This window comes from Zonotrichia albicollis, chromosome 1, assembly GCF_047830755.1.
Source record: "Zonotrichia albicollis isolate bZonAlb1 chromosome 1, bZonAlb1.hap1, whole genome shotgun sequence".
NCBI lineage: Eukaryota > Metazoa > Chordata > Aves > Passeriformes > Passerellidae > Zonotrichia > Zonotrichia albicollis.
In genome coordinates this window covers 15,603,531-15,626,757 of record NC_133819.1, presented here as the reverse complement: position 1 = coordinate 15,626,757, position 23,227 = coordinate 15,603,531, and the positions used below count along the sequence as shown (strand labels likewise).

Sequence of the window (23,227 nt, the reverse complement as noted above, 5' to 3'; positions counted from 1 at the left end):
GGATCACTACTGTGGGATATGCTTGTGGGATGTTTGGGATGTGATGTATTGCTCCAGAGAGAAATTCCTGCTATGCTGCAGCCTAAGGCTCACCTGAGACACAGTCCCCAGCTATTAGAAAGCTGACAGAGCTGGAAGCAATGCTTGGTGTTCAGCATACCTGAACAGCTGCTTGTTGGTTGTGTACCAGTCCTCTGAAGTGATAATTATCCTGAAGCCCTCATACTGTTCAGACATGTGGATGTATCTATAAAGAGCTATTGGTTCATCCAGCCAAACCCTATTACTTATGTCTGGCAGTACACACACTGTAATTATTTTGGATAACCTGGTCACTTACTACTTTCTTAGTATGAAGCTATATAACAGCCAGAAATAAACCCAAATATGAAATAGTGAGCCTATATTAAATAGTGCCTCCAGTTGCAGATTTCCATGCTGAAACATTTAACTGGGTGGGGGAAAGGAGGATGGCATTACAGAAAAAAAATAGAAGAAAAGTCAGTGTAACATTTTTTAAAGCAAAGGTAAAAGACCCCTAGCAGGCTGTAATTTTGACATGATCTCATTGTTGAAGTATACAGGCATTTGAAAAGCATTTGCATAACCCCATGCCATTGTGTGGTGAGAATAAACACCTTAATTTTATAGAAGGGAAACTGGGGGAGAGATTATAAACCCACCTCCAGTTATGTGAAAAGCTTCTTCCTACTAATTCTATTAATCTCCTTTAAGATCAAAAGCCATCAGTAAAAGATCATAAAATTGAACACAGGTCTCTGAAACCAAAGGTGACCATCCAAACCATTTTGTTATCCAAACCAGTCATGTTTTCCTTAAGTTAGCCAAGGGAAAGTCTGATTCCTGAATATCCTGATCACTACAGTCAGTATAAATACTAAGAGGGCTTCCTCACACAGCTCTCGTCCAAGCAACTTGTTATCTAGAGATTTTGCACCAAGCACTAGAGCAAGTGGGTTATTCCCAACAGCATTTTTGGCAGCAATTAACATCAGGACTGAAGTGCTCCATGTTGTACACACTTACTGTGCATCATCCAGTCAGTCCACAAGGAATGTTGGGGTGTGAGAAGGAGATTCTGCCAGAAATACTTACCATCCATTACCAGAGTCCAAAATCCATCAGCAATCACCTTCACCCTACTTCCCAACAAGTGGGGTGATGCCTGTAGTGTACCTGGGCCATGGTAGGGGTCATGGCCCAATTGCAGCTGCAGCCCCATGCTGTGTTTGAAGGTGAAGGAACAATGACCACATCTCAAGGCACTGAGCTGGATTTATTCACTTGACCATATCAGTATCAAACTAGAAATCATATGTTTAAGACCATGTGTTAGAGAGGAGCAGCATTAAATAACAGACATGAAAAAGATACTGTGCTTCAGAAAAGATTCAGTGTACAACATACACAGTATGCCATTTAACACAAATGCTTATAAAGAGGCATCCTAAGCATCAGAAAGAGTTTTATAAAAGTTTACGTTCTCATCCCATGGGATGTACAGAACTATGCAGTTTACATAGTTTTACTATCATCCAAAACATCATGTTTCAAATGTATGAGGCACAGCAAGAACAATATAATTCCATTTCCATAGGAACATAAACACTGCTTGTCACTAATGACACGCTTTCCAAACCATAGCACTCAGAGCAATTATACAAGTGTACAATTTTAAAGTATTAAAAAGCAAGAGTTAGGAGCCTGCCCACTGTTACCAATAGAGCATTAACATTTGATCTACCCTTGAAAACTATCACACATACCCTTGCAGTAGTTGTAACATAGTAAGGAAGTCACTGTCATACTTTGCCAGGGTAACTTGTGCAAATCCCAAAGCTGACTGATACTGCCAGGGAAAGATTCCCTTGACCCACAGAGAAGGGGACAGCCTCCTTCTTAGCTCCCACTGTCCAGGCAAGATGTAAAGTTAAAACACATCTGCAAACAAGTGATAATCTGACCCTACAGACATTATTAATTTTCATTAAGAATGCCTAGAGGCTGCCCAAACCTTAAAGACCAAGAATGACCAAGTCTTAAATACAAAAAAAGACTGAACCAGTATTTAACTGGTCAAAACAAGGACTTCTTTTTTCCTTTTTTTTCTGGGGGGTGGGGGGTGGCAGGAATGTTTTTTCTAAGGACAGCTCAGAGAGACTGAAACTTACAGCCCAGATGCTAAATTATATTATATTTTTCCTGACATTATTTGCAAGCACATAATACAAGTTTTACAAAAGTGCAAGGCCCAGCACAGGAAGATATCCTGGATTAAGACATTCCCAGCAGCAGTGTTCTTTTTGCCATCTTCTTGTTGGTCAACCAGCAGACATACAAACATCACTGCTTGGGATCAGCTTATCAGACCCCCTAAGGGTTTAGCTTAATCATCTGTGCAATTAAACACTATTCACATTTGACAGCCTATAATGGCAATAGTTTTATGTACAAATTGGAAAATCAAGTCTTAAAACCAAGTTTGAAGAGGTAGAGGCCCATTTCTGACTCATCAACATAAAATGTTACTGAGTCAGTCATATTCTAAGGCTGGTGGTCCCCTAACAATATTGAAGTAACCAGCTAGAGCTCCAAGGTCTATGTAGAGAGATCTTTGTCTCTTTAGCAGGTCTGACTCTTCCATGCTCCCATTACACAATGAGGAATCTAAAAAGAAAAGAGAGAAACCATGTAATTACTGTAAAAATAGCTGTATCAGTTCATTTTCATATTTGTCAGTACCACTGGAATATTTTGCCTGTTATTTGATCTTATTAATTTCCGGTTTAGAAAAATTTTCAGTACAACATAAATCAAACCTCAAATAAAATAAAATCTAACAAGCCAACCCACAGCTCTAGGACAAAGAAAGAGAAGCAGTTTGCAACTGCAAACAGTGTGTTCAACTACTTAAAAACAAGTCTCCATCAGCTGAGACAGGCAGAGCTTTCTCATCCTGTGAGCTATAGTGCTAAAGGAGAGTTTGGGGCAAACTTTCTGCCATCTGAGAATTCTGCTTCCTCAGAGGGAAATTTTTATCTAAACACAGGACATCATCTTTGTCTGGATGTGACAGTAGAGAAAAAATACAGCACCATCCGTTTCAGATTTTTTATTCTTTTTAAATCAAGGTCTGAAAAGACAGATTGCGTTTGCAATGGCAGAATCCCCCTGAATACTTGTATAATGAGTGTCTTGGAAATTCAAGCACCTATAATAAAGTCCAAGTTTAATGGTCCAATATTCTCTTCATTTTCAAAAGAATTGATTCAGATGGTCTGAGCTGGTCAAAGGATTATGCAACCCTGGCAAAATCCAGAAGGTACAATGCCATTCTAAATTCAAAAACTGTGACTGATTTTTTCAGTGAATTTGTTGCAACAATTATGCATTACAGTACCCAAAATTTTGCAGATATCTTTTGAAATATTTATTCCAATTAAATGAACCACTTGTCTGGGAAGAGTCTTTCAATGCCTCTTGTCAGAACCCTCCTAATGTGTTAAGTAAGCAGAAGAAAAGCATTTTGAAGCCTGTTGGCAGGTTGTTGGCACTAAATCTGGCTTGGGCTTGAAAGAGCTGTTTCCTACCTAGTTTGTGTATTATCCTTCATTAAGCACTGACTAATGCATAAGGGCAACAGCATTCTATCCCACAGTCATTTTTAGTTTTAAAACAAAGGGCTTGTACTGCTGACACTCAGCAACATTAGTTATGGTTCTGTGTGTGTGTTTTTCCTTAAAAAGGCAAAAAGTGTTGGATTTGTTGGTGGTTGTTGGACTTTGTCATTGCTTACAAATCAAGAGTGTCCATAAAACATCTCTAGTACAGTGTCAAATTGAGTCCACTGGGGACAGCAATCTCTACTTCATGCAGTGCCCTGAATGATTGCCATGGCTTTTCCAAGAGCCAGTCCTTCAGGAGCTCACAGAAGTCAGGCTAGGTTCCTCCCCACTGGTCAATGGGCGTTTTATAGATCCCTTCATGACCTCAGGGTCTGATCTCATCCGACTGGGATTTTCACTGGTCACTTTCCAGATATGCTGTGAGTTTCGTTGGCTCCTTACCACTCACTCAAATCAAGATTTGACACAAAGTAAAGTCTACAAAGTCCAAGGCAGGTGATCCCATTACCTGTGATATTTTCTGGCAGCTGCAGATCCTTCCTGGCAAGAAGCCTTTTCCTTTCAAAGAGGGCCGAGTCCAGGCTCTGGCACCGCGGCTGCTCCTCCGGGGGTGGGTGCAAGGCCTCGTGCTTCAGCAGGTCTGCTGCAGACAGCCTGTGGTTAGGGTTCCTGTCCAGAGCTGCTTCCAGCAACTCCCTCATGGAAGTGCTGCAGTCCTCAGCAATATCCTCCAAAGGGGGAGCTTGCTTGTGTATCTGTTGGAATGAAAAAAGACCATGGAAACAGTTATTCCAAAAACAGTGAAAGAGGAAGTCATGGATAACCACATGAGTGGTCTGGGAATTCCCCAATTAGGACTCATCACCTCCCTAAGTAGGGCTAATCAACTAGAACAGAACATGCAATTACACAACATCCACTTTTTAAAAATCAGATTTTATAATAAATTTAAAAACTCAAAGAAACTTCAAGTAAGCCTAAAATCCAGTGCAAGGCAAATTCACCAGATTTCCATACCACACTGGAAGAGTCAGAAAATCAGATCTGCCAGGCTCCAGTTTTTATCTGCAACTTCTAAGGAAAACAGCCAAGTAGAAGACAGATGGGCTTGTTTCAATCAAGTCTCACACTGATCTAACCCTGTCCTTCCAGTAAACCCAAGGCCTGTAAATTGAAATACAAATCACAGAGACAACTCCAGCTCAGTCTCTGTCTTCCCCTAAGAGATCAAAACCCACTTCTTCTCTCCCTCCCTCCCACCCCTGAAGCAAAAAGGATGATATCATCTCTCTGACAAATATTTTGATAGATTTTATACAACTGGAGTTTTCTCAACCAGAGTACAGGAAGCCCTGCAGCTGATAGTGAGCTGGCTCTGCTAAGGACACTCACAATGTAGAGGTAGGAGGGGTATGCCGAACGAGGGTATCTGTTCACCCAGGGTGGGATGCCTGTTTGCATATGGATAATCGTAGCTCCCATGCTGTAGATGTCTGCTTTTGTTGTGTGGCCTCTGCAAAGGATAACTTCAGGGCTCATGTAAATCTGTGAAAAATAGTAAAAAAAAAAAAAAAAAAAGATTACTCAACAGGGGAAAACAACAACCAAAGATGACTCAATGGTATTTTGTGATCCTGAAACCCCGCTCTGAAGGGATGCATAGTAGTGAACCTGCAAGCACCGTTTAGGAAATAAGATTGGCTGTACTCATATGCAGAGTAGAACAAAGAGACAGTACCTGGATAAACTCATATCCCAGGTTTGCCCTCCTCAGACAGGCCATAGGTCAGTGGCTATGGGCTTTAGCTGAGCTGTGAGAGGCTGAGGTTCAAGCCATGGCTCTGCCTTGTTCAGATGAGTAGCAGAAGCCTCATCCCTCCACAGCAAAAGGAGCTGCCTGAATTACCAGTTTGTTTTGTGGGGCACTGCTGGGACAGCTCCATCCTGCTTGAACAATGGCCAGGCATGAGTTAAAGAGAGAGGGTGGACCAGGCTCAGATGGGGGTAGGAGTCCTCCCCTCAGCTCCCTGTTACACAGAATGCTACACAACCCTTCTGAGCAGAACTCACAGATATATGCCTGCCTGTCTTCTTTACTCCTCCTTCTTATCCACTAACCTGCACGATGGAGCATTATCCTGAGACATGGGATGATGAGGAACAAGCCAGGTCTAGGTAATGCATAAATTAAAAGTTAGGTGCTCTTTGCACCAGATTACCCCCAGAGTAGCTATGAAGACAAGAATCCCTCTTCTAACCTTTTTCCAAACCAAAAATTCTAACCTTTCTTGATGGAAACCAAAAAATAGTTTCCATCCAAACATTTCACTGAACATTTGAATTTGCCAAGAGTCTAAAGAAGGATCTTGGAAGCTCCTGCCAGCAACAGGCAGCTCAGAGTGCAGCTGGACGAGAACCAGACAGGCAGGACGCAGGAGGCACACCCTGCACAGCTCTGCCACTGGCCAGGGGAGCAGGTTTCAACACCTCATGGGCACAGCCCACAGCACACTGGGTTAGCAAGCTACCACATTTGCTTCTGGTTCCTACTTTTCCCTCACCCAATTTCCCTCTTAAGGATTTAAACAAACTTGAACTAATTAAAGTCATCCTGACACAAAGAATCACATTAAAAGCCATTAACTGACACAAGGGCAGGAAGTTAAGTCATCACCACATGGTGTGACTGCTTATTACCACAGATTGAGAACGGCTGTAGGGCTCACCAATTCTAGGGAAAAATTCCCAGTAAATGACATTCCCTATCTGCAAATAGAACTTGTGATTGGAAGTGTGTGCAAAACCTCAGCAGATGTCTGCAGCTGCTACTGACTTATCCATTGCTTTCCTCAGGGCTACAAGACAATCAGTGGATCTGCACCTTCCACCTTTAAGTCTCGTAAGGAGAAAAGAACAGAAGTTCTTATTTTGTAAAAAGAAGCCTTTGGCAAATACAGTGCAACTTGAGTGAAATCTACATAAGCAAGAAGCAGCTGCCTTCAAAAAAGAATGCTGGAACAAGATCCTGTCTGCAGTTAAGGTGAGAAAATGCTCAAGATGCACCCTGACTGCACAATGACAAAAATCAAAAATGAGCTCCCAAGCTCTGATTTCAGACTGGTCTAAAGTCTGCTGTCACCAAAGCAGACAGCTCAAGCCATTAATAACTTCCCATTCTCATTCCTTCTGACTGGTGGGCTGGTGCTTGCCTGCCAGTCAGACCAGTCACAGCCCAGCTAAAAACCAGTCCTTTCCTCATGCTGCACTAGTTTTAGTTTAGCATTCCTGAAAATGAATCATACCTTCCACACTCAAACTTTAGCAGACAACTTTTTACCCTCAAATGGTTGTAACTGAAGCTTACATATTTTAACAAAGTGACAGAAGCATAACAGACATTATAGCAACTGCCTAGGAAAAGTATTTCCTGCAGAGCAGTTTCATAAGAACCACAGTTTAATGTTCTGCATGACTTGTACACAAAAGCAGGAACATCAGGTTTTTTTCACACTACACCATCTAAACAAAATTTAACTATCTTTTAATCCCATTGCCCAGAATTGTAACTACACATTTTTTATAAATACAAAGAAGATTCACTACATTCAGACTTCCTGTGCTATAGAAGTGAATAGAAATCCTAACTCCCAGAGAACATGCACAGGACAAAGGTTACTCCACCTGCCACTTCCCTCAAGGACACAAGTCCCTGCCAATAGCAGATGTAAGAGAAACCAGCCAGCTCACTGGCACAATGCTGCTGGCAGTGACAGAGCCCCAGCCAGGGGTTGCACAATTTCATGCAGGAACAGCAGGACAACTGCACCACTTCATAAGGCTGCATAATACAGGGTGCAAAACTCAAGAGGACTTTGGAGAGTTAGATCTTACTTTGAAAAAAAAAATCATCAAGAAAGCCAGACTACAGAGGGCATTTGCGGGTGACAGGATTAAGCACTGTGGAGAGGAAGATGCCTAGAATGAAGACTGAGCACAAAACCTACAGAAGCATTAGAAACATTAGCTGCAAGTCTTTCACTGATATCTGAAAATCTCCTTTCCCAGTGCTGTCTTTCCAGCCTCATTTCTGGCTGTAATGCTGCAGCAGCATTGCTGCTCCCCTGAGACAGCAAACACCAAACATGGCTGCATTTCAGGGTTGGAGGGATTATCAGCTCTCTGAGAACAGGACTGCAGGTGTTAAAGTGCATGGAATTCTCCTCCTATGAAATGAAAAGCTAAGTGGTTTTTCACTTGGCAAACACTGAAATGTTTTCACTTTCCACTTGTTCTTACTAACACAACCTTGGCCTGTCCTTCAAGACTCAGAAGTGGATCCTCACTAGTCTGCTCCACAATCATGGAAACGTCCTGTTTACACACATCTCCATCACTGGGAAATACCCTACCAACTCATACCCACCACTGTTCTTATTAACAGCACACAAAACCCCCTTGAACAAACAAAAAGCCCCAAACCAAAGTAAAAACCCCACAAAGCTCATGCATGAAGTTCCAGAAAGCAGGCTGCTTCCAGTTCAGCAAGCATTTTAAGCTCTTAACTGCCCTGACTAGAAAGACAGTGAAAGCAAATATTCAAGTGCTTTCTCAATCATCTTGAAAAAAAATAAACAAACAAACCTGACCTTCTGTGAAATCTTGATTTATCCTCCCCTTCTAAAAAGTGAAATGTTTTTTGCCAGTTACACAGGGATTTCCTCTTTACACATGTGGAAGGCTATTAAAAGGGTAAGTGCAAACATCTCAGCTAAAGCATTTCCTGTAAACAATCTCCTCCAGCAACAGAGAGCACAAATGCCACATCTGCAGCATCTATCCAAGCTAATTGTTGTTGCTGGGTTGTTTGGTGAAACTCCAGCCCTGGAAACACCTCTGCAGGAATGCAGCCCAAGGGGTGTGCAGAATCTCAAAGGCACTGAGACCATTTAAAAGGACCCCACCTCCATCACTGTAATGTCTAAGCAATTTTACCAGAAAATCATGAACCTTGCCATGCACAACCTCTGAAGAACCAAAGGGTTACATGTAGATGGGGAACAGAGCTTAGAAGGGCTAAGAGATGAAACCCAGGCATCTGTAAGTTCTGTGGTTTTGAAGGAGGAGGAATCCAAGTACGGTGTTGAACAGGTCACCCCAGTCCATAGTGAGTATCTCAGAAGAAATCTTTGCTAGAGCAAAGAACAGATTCTTGTTTGAAGTGTCTCTGATCAGCAGCTGAAACACTGCAAACAACCCTCCTTAGAGTACTGCTTGACTTCAGTGAACAATTGCTAACAATTTAGACTGCAGAGAAAATGACATGGCTTTCAAAGCATTCCCTTCAACAAGTTGAAAATAAAAATATAATTGAGACTCTATTAATCTTTGTAAGTTTTTTATAGGTTTTATAGTAACTATTTTACCCATGCTTCTAACCCTCCAGCTTCAAATTTGAGCCTAAATACCACAACCATAGGACTAATGCAATAAAAGGGCTTTTGTCCCTTCATCTTCTTACCTCTGTTCCTCTAAGATCTTTGGGATAGTAAATGTCTTCAGTCATTTGAACACTTAGGCCAAAATCCACCAAAACAGCCTTAGTTGACATAAAGACAATGTTGCTCGCTAAAAGAAAACCAAAAATTACATCATTTAAGTGTCTGGCATGTTTGGTATTTATTTTACAACACTCCTGTTTCATTCAGATGCCTGCCTGAAAAGGGAGAGAAATTAGCACAACCACTCTCTACAGCCAATATCCCTCTAGCCAAAATAGGTCTGGTAATGATTTGGTTGGATTTTAAATTGTATCTTAAAAACAAACTGGTCTGGTTTATGTAAAAGAGCCAATGTTTTGTCATTTTCTTAGCTTAAAATTTAAAAAAAGACAAAGAGAGAAAAGAGCTGAGGGTAGAGGAGGAAGGCAGAAGACTGGTAGGCACCACAGCACAGTGCTCTGAAGGTGTTTAAGGGTCTCCAAGGTGGAGATCATGCTGTGCAGCTCTGGCTAGAAACAGCACAACTGTTGCTCACCAAGAGGTTTTTCTAGAGTAACAATTTAAGTGAAGACTGTAAACAGAGAATAACCAGGGCCCCTCCATAGCAGCCACACCAGTCACCTGCACTGGTCCGTGAGAGCAGCTCAGCATGACAACAGAGGACAGACAATGGCTGTAAAATTAATAGAAGACTGAACATTTCAAACTCCCTCAGAACTGCAGCAGTATCCAGGAGCTTAATTTACTTTCCTTCATAAAATTCTGCCTAAGGCACAACTTTGTACTCAGAGGCTTTGTTTGCAGCTGCAATTCTGATCAAATATTTAAGAATGTAGTTCTCAGTGTGAGCCTTGAGAAATTCTTGTTTGCTGTTTCAGAAGATGTGGTAAAATGAAGTCTCCAGGTTACACAACAGAAACACATTTCCCTTACAGGAAACTGTGGGCCATTTTCTGTCTTGATAGTGCCTACCATGACCACCCAGTGGGAGGGCAGACTTGATTTCAGCAGTTCTGATTCCTGGAGCAATGCTTCACACAGCTGCCTCCTTACCAGTGCTACAGACTGCGTAAATCTGTCATTTTAGGGATAACTTTGAAGATATGGATTTGAAACGTCCCATAATAGATCATCCAAAGGGCCACACTGCCACAGTGCAGTGGGACAATACCCTGGGACCATACCCAGCCCCAGCTGCAGCTGATTTTGGACTGAAGCTCCCCCAAACAAACAGCCTGATGGTTTCACTGCTCTCCAGCCAAGGCTTAAAAGGAGAGGCAGCACTGAACACCTCCCAAGAAACAGAATGTCTTCCTCCCCTTCCTTGTTCAGGGCATTTTTCACTCTCAATAAAATCCCCCTCTTCTGTACCAGTAGAACAGACTCAACTGCAGCTCAAACGCAGCAGATGGAATGAGGAAAAAATCAGAGGTTTTGGGAAAGAGTCTTTTCTATTAATTCCACCTGGGGAGGGAAAACACACACTGCTCCCTGCATGGAGGCTGCCTTGCCAGGCAGTGGGCATGGCTCCACCTCAGACCTGGTGTACCCAGCTCACCCTGGCACCAAACAGGCAGGAGCATGGCCAGGGCTCACCCCAGGCACCTCTGGGCAACCACATCTGCCCCAGGCAACCTCTGCCTCATCATCTGCCCTGCATCCACCAACATGGGGAAAGGCTGGAAAAAGTGAAATACACTCATATCCACCACATTCACAATGGGCTGGTTCTCCTATTCACTACCTAGATGTAGTAGGCTTTGGGCTGCTTTGGTTTTTAGATTGTTTAATTAATGTCTTTGTTACTGCCAATTAAGATAAACCCATAAGAAAGACTCTTGCTACAAATGAGATAGAAAAATTAAGGGGAAAAATAAGTAATTTTGTAGCTGGCAGAACCTCAAAGGCTTACATCTAAAGTACTGGCCCATACTAAATTAAAAAACCCAAAAATGCAAAACTGAGATAAAAATTTAGCAAATTCTAATAATCATCTTCTGTGAACTATTGGAATGCTTCAGTCTGAATATTTCTACTTTAAACCCCCAAGTTTAGCTAAATAAACTCACAGAGATGCATCTATCTGCGGGCCAAGATGGTACTGGGAGAAACAGCACTTAATACTAATTTAAATGTGTTGCATTACTTATGCAACACATTAAAATTGAATTTTAAAGCATTTCAATACCAGTGTATTTAATTTGGACTTAATATCAATATGTTTGATTATTTATAGATGTAATATCCAGAGTATTTAAAAAGCAAACATATATTAAAATTTTCTGTACTTGTTGAAAGAAAAAAAAAAAACAGCACAAATGTAGAAATGTGAAACCTAACAGAAGGTGCAAGATGAAGGTGAGCATGGAAACATTCAGGATGAATTTATATTAAGAGCAGGAAACTTCCAGCTGAACACAGACTGATAACTTCACTCTTTAGGTTTTTATTAAAATTGAGTTGCTCATGATGGCATAGGATCTACGGCTTTCTAATTACCCTCTCTGCTGGAGTGAATTAATAAATAGTGTAAGTAACTATTACCTCCAGAGCCTGGCCTGGCCATTTGTTAGGCATTATCCACCCCTCCCACTCAGGGATGTAGGGCTGTGTGCCCCAGCTCAGTCCCAGGGACTCTTCCCCCAGGCCCCAGCCCAGCCAGGAGCAGAAAGCACCCCAAGGAACCTCACAGACGTACGTTTGATATCATGGTGGATAATCCTCTTCGAGTGGAGAAAGTCAAGTCCTTTCAGAATATGCTTTGTCACCCAAATTATTTCAAACTCTCTCATAGGCCCACAGCTCTCCAGCTTTTCCATGACAGATCCTCCCTCTCCAGCTTCCATGAAGAGATGGATTGTCTCATCCCACAAAATAGCGCCGTATAATTCAGCAATGTTTTCATGACGGAAACATGCCTGTATTTCAACATCTGATGGTTTGAACTGCTCCACTGGGACCTAGGACATTGGAACAAAACCACAGTTATTCACAACAAAAACAAGTTATCCATGTGGACACTAATTATCCTATAGAATAACAGAAAAGAAGGAAGTATAGCACTTGTATCCACTTGTTAAAATACTCAGCTGTACTTTGCTCCTGTGACTTTTCTTCCTTTGCAGCTGAGAGACATCCTGTTAGAAGTTGAGAGACATTTTGGAATCATGCCCAAATAAAAAGTGCAATCTTCCAGAAAAAGCAGTGTAGCAAGAGTTATTCCCGTCAAAATCCAGTGATTACGCAAAAGCTTTATGCAAACTTCCTGGTGAAGGAGATAAAATTCCCACTGCTTTTTCCATTAGCTTTGTGCACTCATCTGCACTACCAGAACTACACACCCACCTGACAGGTGGATCAGTGCTTGCAGTGCTCAGGCCCATTACTGACCTCAATTCAGTCCTTATCAGCACTGGTTTATGGCTTACAAGAAATGAAAGCTGCTTTGAAGGGAGTGCCAGCAGCACGATATTTCTTTAAAAAGTACTGACAGCAGATTGCTGAGACAATAAGAGCAGTGTTTGCTTACACACAGAAAAGCTACCACTGCTCTGTTCAGTTTTCTTCCCTTGGACTTGTGTCTGTGAACTAAATAAGAGGGTCATTTATTTCAAGGAGAAATACTGTTTGTGTTTTCAGAAATTTTAGGATACTTTAATTCTGCAGTGGGTTATGAAGCTAACAATCTGTCCCCACGTGGATGCACAAGTTGCCAGGGGGAAGGACACTGAGCTGCCTGCCCAACTCTTTGACACACAGAATTAATACAGGTACTTATTAATGAGCTGGGGGATATAGAGAAATGCCCCAAATGAGCTTTTATTGGCCCTGAATATTTACTGCTCAGTTCCAAATAGTATGTTAAAAGGCACAGCTTTGTTGGCTTGCATAAAAATAGGAGAGCGCTCAGCAGTTCTTTTGAGGCATCTCACAGCCTTAACCCCATCAGTGCCTCAAACACAGTAGGAGCTGCACATACTGAGTTCTCAGGGACTTTAATGGCACTGGAGTAAACTGAAGTCTGAGCACCTCAGTTAAAGGACAAGAGCCTAAAACTTCTGCAGCAGCAGGGTTTTACTAGCTCCCTCAGCAGGGACACGATCTCAGTCCGATATTTCACCCCAGCAGGACAAGTAGAAAATCCACTCTGCGCAACAGACCATGCGCCAGTTCCACACACTTCTAGTAACTTTCAAAATGCTGAAACATTTGCAGCTTTAGAGCAAAAAAATTTAAACAAGCTAACAGAAGTGTGTATTTTCTCCACCTTGTTCAAGCCAACAAAACCAAGATGATCATCAGCCAACAATGGAATTTGATACAGACATATTTGAAAATAGACCGTAAGTAGTATGTTATACAATATTTGCTCAGAGATAAAAGCACTGAGCTAACATACCAATTTGCATGCCATTCGTTTCTTGGTCTCTCTGTCTTGGGCTAAGTACACTTTCCCAAAAGCTCCCCGAGGAATAAAATCAGAACCAATATTCCTGTAAGTCAACTTCCATGGAAACAGGAGCACATCCGAGTCAATCTGATAGCGCCCGTTCTTGGGTGTGATCTGAGGAGTTAAAGAAATAACAAAAAACCACAGTGAAGTTAAAACCACTACAAATCTAATTTATTTTATATATATATAGTGGGAAAACCCCATATCACTTATGTGTATGATGCACATGATCTGCTTAGCAGTCTTTATTTAGTAACACTAAATGGGAACAGCATGTGAGGTGTGGCATTCATTCACAGCCCAGGCATCCACGTTTCTCTCCAGTGACTAACTTATGAAGTGTAAGTTGCAATTAATTGTCTTGAAACAACAACAACAGCAGCTGGGTTAATGAAATTACCCACCTCTTGTTATTAGATTTACCTGCACATGTTTGTCCTTCCTGTAATCTGTTAACTTGTTATGCCACATACTTGTTACTCATAGGTTATCTTATACAATGTGAGCAAGAGTTTCAGCATTTCCTAATACCACATGTACTGCTAGGAGTTTAATTTCCCATCTTGTACTGGAGTTTCTGCTGCTTAGTAAAAGGTCAAAGAAGTCTGCCTTGATTTTACCAGCCACTTTCCTCTAGTTTTATACCATAGTTTAGAAAAGAAGAGTGGGGGTAACATTGCCTCCTCTAGGTGGGTAATGTTGGGAGCTTTGCTTCTTGTGTATGACCATCTAGGCAAGGAGGGGATTCAGGGCACCTAGGTCAGTATCTTGCTCTAAATCTTTTTCCCTAACAGTTCCCTCCCTCTGCACGTGACAGAGAGAGGCCAAACACCCAACTACAGCCATCAACTACTGCTTGATCCCTCATGTTGCTTCTTCAGTCTCTCAGCTACAAAATCAATATTATTTCCTATGAATATGCTTCTAATTATTTCAGCCAGTATCTGGAATATCATTAATCTCCTTACTGCTACTTTATTAGGATTCTTGAAGAGATGTAAAATCCCATCAAGGATATTTATCACTGCATGTCTGTCACACAGCCTCAAATACTCAGCTCTTCAGCAACTCTTTTTAAGATAACAGCATATCAGGAAGATTATTTGTTTTAGATTTCTATTTAAGGTGCAACATATTATCTTTCGCTCTTAGTCTACCTTCATGCTTTTCAATTAGGAGAGTACCTTCTTGACTGCTAAAATTGTCATTTGTGATTTGTGCAACATGAAATAAATTAATTCTTCTAAGTTCCTAAATCTGGGGAGGATAAGTTCTTAACTTTTGGCCAAGGGGGCATGGGGGGCTTTCCTTCAATAAAAAGTATTCTGCTTAGGATAGAGAGAACAAGCCTTCCCTCTACTTAGTAGAGCCAGGGTAAAGCAATTTGTACCTGTCTAACAATCTGTACATCTTGCTTGCCTGCTTCTGCACTTCAAAGGGTTGAAACTAATCCATATGGGTTACACCTTATCCTGGAAAGGAAGAGACGCCAAGCAGAGCTGATCTGGCGAGCAAGACAGCGACAATCACCACACTACTCATGTTTTCAGGAGGCTTTTAGGACTAGCTCCTAGCCTGACCCTGTGAACATTTGTCTGTGGCTGCAATGCATCTTTCAGTTCAGTTCTACCTAAAAGAAATCCAGCTTGTGCACTTCAAGACCCTTTGTGATGCAAGCCATGGTGCAGCCAGCGAGGGTCACCAGGCAATCAGAAACACTCCTGACCCCAACCAAATGCTGTGGGAATTTCCAGAGCAGGGCCCCTGCCGAAATGCATGCACAGGTAATACCCTGCCTGCAACCCTCAGTTGCATAATGGGATCACGTGCACCTAATAGTACTGGGTTCATACCAATTGTATGCATCTGTAGAAACAATATGCAAGCAAAACAACCATGAGTATGTAGAACAGTGTCTACCCTAAGCATAGGGAACATTTAATATTACTGAGTGTCATTTCAATGTTACAGAGTTGAAAAGTGATTGTTTTGCAATACTGCAATGCTCCCTCCAAATCAGAATAAAGCAATACCCTGTGGTATTTTGCACATAAGTAACCAGTAAGCCTCAAGCAACCAGTGTTCACGTATAAAATATATGATATACAGGATATTAAAGAAGATAGATGTAGAGTATCTTAGGAAAATACAGCAGCAGCACTAACATGCATGAACAGAATTCCATTTCAACACTGATTGTTTCCAGAGCAACTGATCTTAAACAAAAGTTTAATGACACTAATATCCAGAGATGCTTGAGGAACACAAACAATTTTAAGGAAAAAATAACATCTCAAAACAACACATCTATGTACTTGAATTCAGCAGTGTGAGATATTACATAATATTGTAACTCTTAAAATCACACTTGATAGTATGTGCTTTTTCTCCTTAGATGACTACTATTGACATTTTGTGCAGATAGAGCAAATTTAGGAACTATATTATCAGATCCTAGATCTTTATTCTTGGGAGTTTGCAAATGAATATTTTACTCATGAATACAAGGAACTAGAAGACTCTTACTGTCTCCCAGACCGGTAAACCATCATAGTTCATAGAATCATAGATAGGCTTGGGTTGGAAGGGCTCTTAAAGATCATCTAGCTGTAACTCCCCTACCATGGGAAGAGATGTCACCCACTAGGTCAGGTTGCTCAGGGCCCCATCCAGCCTTGCCTTGAACACTTCCAGGGATGGGGTATCCACCATTTCTCTGAACAGTCTGTTCCAGTGCCTTAGCACCCTCAGAGTAAAGAAATCTCTACACTTTTAGTTTAAAATCATTCCTCCTTGTCCTATCACTACTCACCCTTCTAAAAAGTCACTCTCCCTCTTTTTTATGCAAGTTGTGGATTTTATAAGCCCCATTTAAGTACCGAAAGGACAAAATGAGTTGCAGATTTTGCTTTTTGACTGCTTGTCTCAAGTTTGTATTCAACACTGGGAAATGTTTTTCTGACCTCCAGGGACACTAGGAGATAACAGAGTGGATCCTTCTGAACAACAAACCTTTCTCCATAGCTGCGTGAGACTGCAGGGGCTAGACTTGATAGGCTCAGAGATCCCTTCCAGCCCCAGGGTTGCACAGGAAACCCCAGCCTGTTACTTCTGGAGCTGAGCTTTATTTAGCATCATTATAACTTCTAATTCCTACAGTCTATGAAATGCCAAGTAAAAGGAAAACAGATGTACATACCATATTCAAGAGGATTCCAGATTCCTGCTGTCTGCATCCTTTAAACTGCTTTGCAGTGTTAGACACCTGATTGGCAAAAGCAAGCAGGTCTTCCACAGTCCCATATTTGACAGAGGACATCAAAGAGACCTCCCCTTCACAAAACAGCAATGATTCTGCACGTTCATCATTTTGATTTGCCTCTTCACACATGGTAATTAAGCTGTCTTCATAGGCTGCAATGTCTTCACCTGGATAATGGTTTTCCATGATGGCTATCACCTCAGACATATTTAGATCAGCTAGCAACAAGTCAATCTCCTCTTTGCTATCACTACCCGTGCTCATATACTCCATTACTGTCCACTTTGCAAAATCACTCCTGGAAAAAAAAGAAACAAACTTGAAAACACTTTTCACCTACATTTATTTTAGCAAAGTAAGAATGAAAAGGAGTTATCAGAAGTGACCAGCAGCTCATCATTATACAGATTTAACATTAATAACTTGTATTATGAAGAAAATCATAATTAAGATCCTGGGTGAAGACAAAACAGATGTATTTGCTACTGAAATTTATTTAGAAGTTACTAGTTAACCTCCCTTGTCACTCACTCTCAGAATTTTTTATGATAAAGCTTTCCCTAAGAGGAACAGGTACAGTAAAAATACATCACTGTGACAGATATGCAAAAATGAAGGAGCACCCTCAATACAAACAAAGGAATTAATTGTTTAGAAAAGAATGACAAAGAGAGATGTTAACATTCTCATTTAGTTATGTTTAAGTTTGTATTGACAATTTACGTGATGTATCCAGAAAGAAGGAAAGGTCACAAAGAAAGTCATTCCGCTAGCAATACACAGCTGTTAGTATCATTGTACAGTGCACAATTGTCACCACCTGAGATACAAGATCCATATTTTTTTTGCAATTAACTGGTCAGAACTAGACTTGAACTGAAATTTTCACCCTGACTTTCAGAAGAAAGTCAGAAACTGAGCTATCATAAAACCAATGAGCTTTTGAAGTGGTTTTCAACACTTTGTTCTGTTCCCACTAATCCTAACAATAACTTTTTAGGTTACTGTTGCAACTATTTTGCTGGGATGGATTTACAGCAAGCTGGGTTCAACTTCCCCAAAAGTTCCTTTCTATTCCAGAGAGTTACATATTCAAGTTAAAAACGTATGCATGGTCAGTCATTAAAATACTGACACAAATAGTTTCCAACACATAAATGTCAAGAGCACTTACCTTGTATTTAACCTGATTACATCACTCAAAACCATTTAAAAAGGTCTCCATAGAATCCCTGAAGTCATCACGTTTTTCTGAACCCGTATTTACCACTGATGATAATTTCACAGTGTTCTGTGGCAGTCTATTAAAAAAAGCAAAACAAATAAAGCCATTGCATACCAGCTCAAGCAGAAGGACTGGTTTGTACTCATATGTACTCATTTGCTTCATGGAAAGAAGAGCTAGTAATCACAAGGCTGAGATAACAGGGGATTTTTCTGCAGAAAACAATGACAACTCAAGAAAGAATCAAGCTACTGTATCATCCAGATTTCCAAGTAGTAGTGAAAAATAGTTTTTCCATGGTTAGGTCCTGAGTTTTATTCTCTCTGTCTCATGCTTGCTTAAGCAAAGAGTAGGACCTCCTTTTCCTTTAGCAGAACTGACTACAGCATGCCCTCTTTAGAGAGCTCTCACTTCCCTTTTTCGTAATCCACTGCACCATCTATTTTGGGCAAAAGATAACAACTAGGCAAAAAGACACTTTAAAAAAAAAAAGGGAAAACGAAAACCAGCAAACAAAACCTTATCTCAAGGACAAGCAGCAGACTCGGTCCCCTGAGGCCATGGAGCAATGTGTTTACCCAGGTACAGTTTCTGGTTATGATCACTATCTTTCTTACCCCCACCACAAGGAGTGTGGGGGTAGAAGCTTTGTGGCACATATTTCTCATGGGTTAGAGTATTTACGTCAGCTCTAATGTGAAGAAAACCAAGTAAAATGACGTGTCTGAGTTGGCAAAGGAGTCAGACCACGTGCTGAAAATTCAAAAGGCAGGAGAGGAGAGCAGATGCAGCATCAGAAAAGGGAAACGGAGTGCCTGTTCCTTTTCAAACTCCAACCCAAACCCTGAGAGTGCTGGTGGCAGAGCAGTGCTCTGCCAGCCCCTGTTCCCCAAGATGGGCACAGTGACTTTCACCAGCACTCTACACCAGCTCACCCAGCCCTAATCAACCCACACCCCAGCACAAGGGCAGCCAGGTTGGAAACTTTGTGGTCACTAGCACCACTTGATGGGGGAGGCCCCAGGCTTTGTATCCTGGCTGCTCAGAGAGATCACAGAGAGGAAAAGATGCTGTGGGTGTTTTCTAGCCCCCATCACCTCAACTTGCTCCATGACCAAGCTATAGGCTGTTAACAAAGCCTGAACATGGTTATTTTTCAATAGAAATGAGATTTTTATTTTTCCCCAGATCAGGACTGATATTCATTGGTTTGCTGGTTTTTAGGGTTCTTTTTTTGTCTGTTGGGGTTTTTTTTTTTTGTTTTTTTTTTTAATGCTGAATTAGTGGGGTTCAAATGAAAAGAAACAGTGCTGTCATAAAAGGAACCAAGAGACCTCATGTGTAAAGTCAGGTAAAGTTACAAACTAGTCCTGAGGGACTTTCTGAAGAAAAACATGAGCCTCTAGATGCTCTGGTCTTTTGTGGATAAAGACAAATACATGCCACAGTTAAACTCATTTACTCTCTGACAGCATTTTCATGCACAAAGCATCTGTACAGATTAGACCAAATGTAGCTTTCTGGAAGTGCCATCTCCTTCATTCCTCAAAATATTCCCAAACTGGAGCACAATACTAATAATACTCTTGGCAGTTTCACAATTACTCAAAAAGTTCTGAATAACATGAAGACGTGCCTATGACCTGCATATTCTCAGTTCTTTTACTGCTTGAGAAAAGGTGCAAACCCTTCACCTTTACAACTACCTGAAAGGAAGAGGCAGTGAGGTGGGAGCTGATCTCTTATCTCTAATAACAAATGATGGAACAAGGGGAAATGGCTTCAAGTTGTGCCAGGAGAGGTTGGATATTAGGAAAAATTTCTTCACTGAAAGAGTTGTCAAACACTGGAACAGGCTGCCCAGGGAAGTGGTGGAATCAGCATCCCAGGGGGGATTTAAAAGACATACATGTAGACATGACTTTGTTTAGTCATGTGGGCTTGAGAGTGCTGGGTTGGACTTGATAATTTTACAGATCTTTTCCAACCTAAATGATTTTATTTTTCTCTGTACCTAGCAAATTCTAATCAGTAAATGTTTACACAATAAAAGCAGTGTCTAGACTATAAAAGTATTATACTGTACTATACTTCCTCTACAGGAAAAAAAAGAAAAAAGGTCCATTTTCCAATGGGGAATTCCTCCTATTTATCTCTAAAATTCTGTACTAGTATCAGTGGTGGGCACTCATGTAGTATTCTCAATCATCCCATATAATCTAGATTAATGAAGAAATTACATCACTAAGTATGCTTTACTTAGATTTGCAGCTAAAAAAACTGGGTTTACCTGCAGTGGAAAAATAAAACTGCATGCAAGCACTTGAGTCAGTTGCTAAAGCACAAGACTCTTTCTCCAGTTTTGCCAATATTTCAACATCATCACATGAGTAATTTTTTAAGTCAAAGGTTTATTTCTCTAGTCTCTGTGTAGCTTTCCAACCCCTTTTGCCTAGGAAGTGTGCTGCCAGAGACTACTCTTATATCCATATTAAATAAGAGTAGCCGGATACCAGACTTCTGAGCCCCTGTGAGACTTTTTGTGCATCAAAGGTCAATGATGGAAAAAATTGAACAAAATCTACAATAAAAATAAAATTTAAAAACCAAGACGACACAGACAAAAAAACCTCAACACCCCTTAACCCCCCAAAAAAGCTAGCCACTAACTGCACAGACTGGCTCAACACAATCATACACCCATAATAAAGATCTCTTGTGCTGCTTTTAGAGAATAATTTTCTGGTCTAAGTGACAAGTGACTGCCCACTAGAAATGAAAAAGGTCCTTATTTACTTTTAAGAAAACTAATCAACAGAACTTGAAAAACCCAATCCCTCTGAAAAGAAATGTCTACTGTTAAGGAACAAGAAACAGTAACAATTTCAATTTCAGCAACATTTCACATATTCACTTGGAATAAGAAAACCCTCGACTCTCCTGGCGCTGGCAGCAGCAGCAGAGCCCAGCCCCAGCCCCTTCCTGCCCTGCAGCCGGGGGACAGCGCAGGTGCCGCAGCCCCGCCGGCTCCCCCGGCACACGGCTCGGGAGGCCGAGGGCAGCCGGGAGGGAGCCCGAACCCGGCAGCGCAGCCCCGTCCGCTCCCGTCCCGTCCCGCTCCGCTCCGCTCCATCCCGCCGGGGCCCCCCTGCCCTGCCGGCCCCGCTCACCCCGGCGCTCCGGGAGAGCCGCGCCGCCGTCCGCCCGCAGCCGCGCCGCTCCGCCGGTGCCGCGGAGCTCCGGGGGCGGGCAAGGGCGCAGGTAGCACCGCCCGCCCCTCCGAGGGCGGGAGACCGGGCCGGCCCCGGCGCCGCTTTCTATTTCGGTTTCCCGGCAGGAACAAGCGCTGCGCTGTCCCAGCCCGGCCTCAAGCCCGGCCAGCGACCGCCTCCTGCTCCATCGGCAATGGCCTGTCCCCGGCGGCGGCACCGGGAAATCCCTTCCCTACACCTCATGTTTCCATGCGCACCTAGAGGGCGTCACCAGCGTCCCACGAGTTTAAACATTATCTGAATTAAACTTCAGCTGACACGCGGGTGGAATTTAGGACAACAACGTGAAGAATTTGTTAGTGGCAGCAGTATTAAAATACTCCGGGACACACTAGTGTGAGTCGGGTAACTGCTAAAATTGAGTACAACTACTTTTTATTTCTTATCCATAAGGAAGAAATTCTTGCAAAACTGTGCTGCCCAATAGCTCCTCTTCAGTCAGTTCGTTTTTACGGAGACAAGTAGCACCTTTAACAAAACCAGCTGCCACAGCAGTAGGAGCTGATGAGCTGAATCTGTCTCAAGGTGTCAAGAGACCCAAGATGGATTTTTGGTTCATTATCTGCAGGGTAATGACTATTTGCTTACTGAAGTCAATGGCAAAACCATCATTATAAAGTTTCAGGACAAACATTCACCTTAGGCTTCAGTGTTTCTTAGTAGTTCATACAACTCCTTTTCTCTTTATATTATCAAGATGCCCTGACTCTCTTGTTTAAATGGTTTATGTTTGCTGCCTCTCCTGGGACATTCACAATTGTCCAAAGTATGTCACAAATGACATTCTGGAATGTGCAAGGGTTTAGACTCACTATAGGAATTTCTTTTCCTTAGCATCTTAACTATGTATATGGAACCCTGCTCGCAGAGTTAACCTTTGCTCATACACGGTTTCTTTTCCAGACTACACAGATATTAAATACATTGGCAAGCCTCTATAAGGAAAGAGGTGTCTTCTTTATTGAGTTTGACTTTGTTCAACTGCACCACCCAGTGCATTTGCTATAAAAAAAAAAAACCAAACCAACAACAACAACAACAAAACTGGAAAAAAAAAGGCAAGAAAGCTGAAGATGATTATCGAAAGAAAAAAGAAAGGACTGAAGATAAATGAGGCTATAGGAGAGGGTGGAATTGGCAGCACCCTGAAAGTGGGAGGTTAAGGAGGCTGAGTAACACATCCTTAACGTGCAGCAGCTCTCACGCTAGGGCACTTTGGGTATCCTCTTTCAGGAACTTGCTTGTGCTATTGGTTTTTCCAAACCCACAATTAATTTTAATGAAACCCTTTTCTATTTTTAGACCAACTTCAAAGAGGGAAAGAGGAGGAGGTCCTCTCTCCACATCAATGAATTTAGGCAGGACAAGTCTTAGGATTCCAGAGGAAACTCGCCATGGAGACATGGAGGAAACACAAGTTTGTACTCCATGGCACGCATAAGTAGGATATAAATTGAAATGCTCTATTTTAAAAGCAATCTACTCTCTGTCTTAATGATCATCCTAGAATACAAAACCAAAATAATTAGGTCATAGCAATTACTTACAGACCCTGACTTACTGGGAGGCTGCCACAAATATATACAGCACTGCACTGAAGACCTACTAACACACGAAGTGCCCTAACATACACTACAGATGTGCCCACAAGTTTTACATAGATATTTTTAAAAACCAAAGAAAATGACGTTTTCTTAAGTACATGCCTGGGGAGCCATGCTGCAGACCAATGACTGCTTGCTAAGTGCCCTGCAGCTCTCTGCCCCAACCACCTCATCTCTGATCCCACAGGCTGCCTTCACTGCAGTATCTCTGCATTCCCAGCCCTGGCCAGGACCAGACAAACAGAATCACAAAATCAGTTAAGTTG

At 41.8% G+C, this 23,227-nt stretch overlaps 1 protein-coding gene across 2 annotated transcripts; it reads right to left on the bottom strand.

Moving 5' to 3' along the window:
• Nucleotides 1–1,278: 1,278 nt before the first annotated feature.
• MAP3K8 (mitogen-activated protein kinase kinase kinase 8) lies at nucleotides 1,279–21,487 on the bottom strand. Of its 2 annotated transcripts, XM_074533223.1 has the most exons (9): nucleotides 21,256–21,487; nucleotides 18,035–18,161; nucleotides 16,798–17,158; nucleotides 13,545–13,709; nucleotides 11,844–12,105; nucleotides 9,166–9,272; nucleotides 5,040–5,192; nucleotides 4,156–4,402; nucleotides 1,279–2,688 (listed from the first exon to the last, which is right to left on the bottom strand). In XM_074533223.1, exons 2-9 carry the CDS (start codon nucleotides 18,067–18,069, stop codon nucleotides 2,555–2,557), a joined length of 1,464 nt encoding a protein of 487 aa, XP_074389324.1. In that variant the 5' UTR covers nucleotides 18,070–18,161; nucleotides 21,256–21,487; the 3' UTR covers nucleotides 1,279–2,554. The 2 variants fall into 2 exon arrangements, with proteins under 2 accessions (XP_074389324.1, XP_005480408.1); XM_005480351.3 differs by lacking the exon at nucleotides 21,256–21,487 and having other exon boundaries at nucleotides 18,035–18,671.
• Between the last annotated feature and the right edge of the window lie 1,740 nt (nucleotides 21,488–23,227).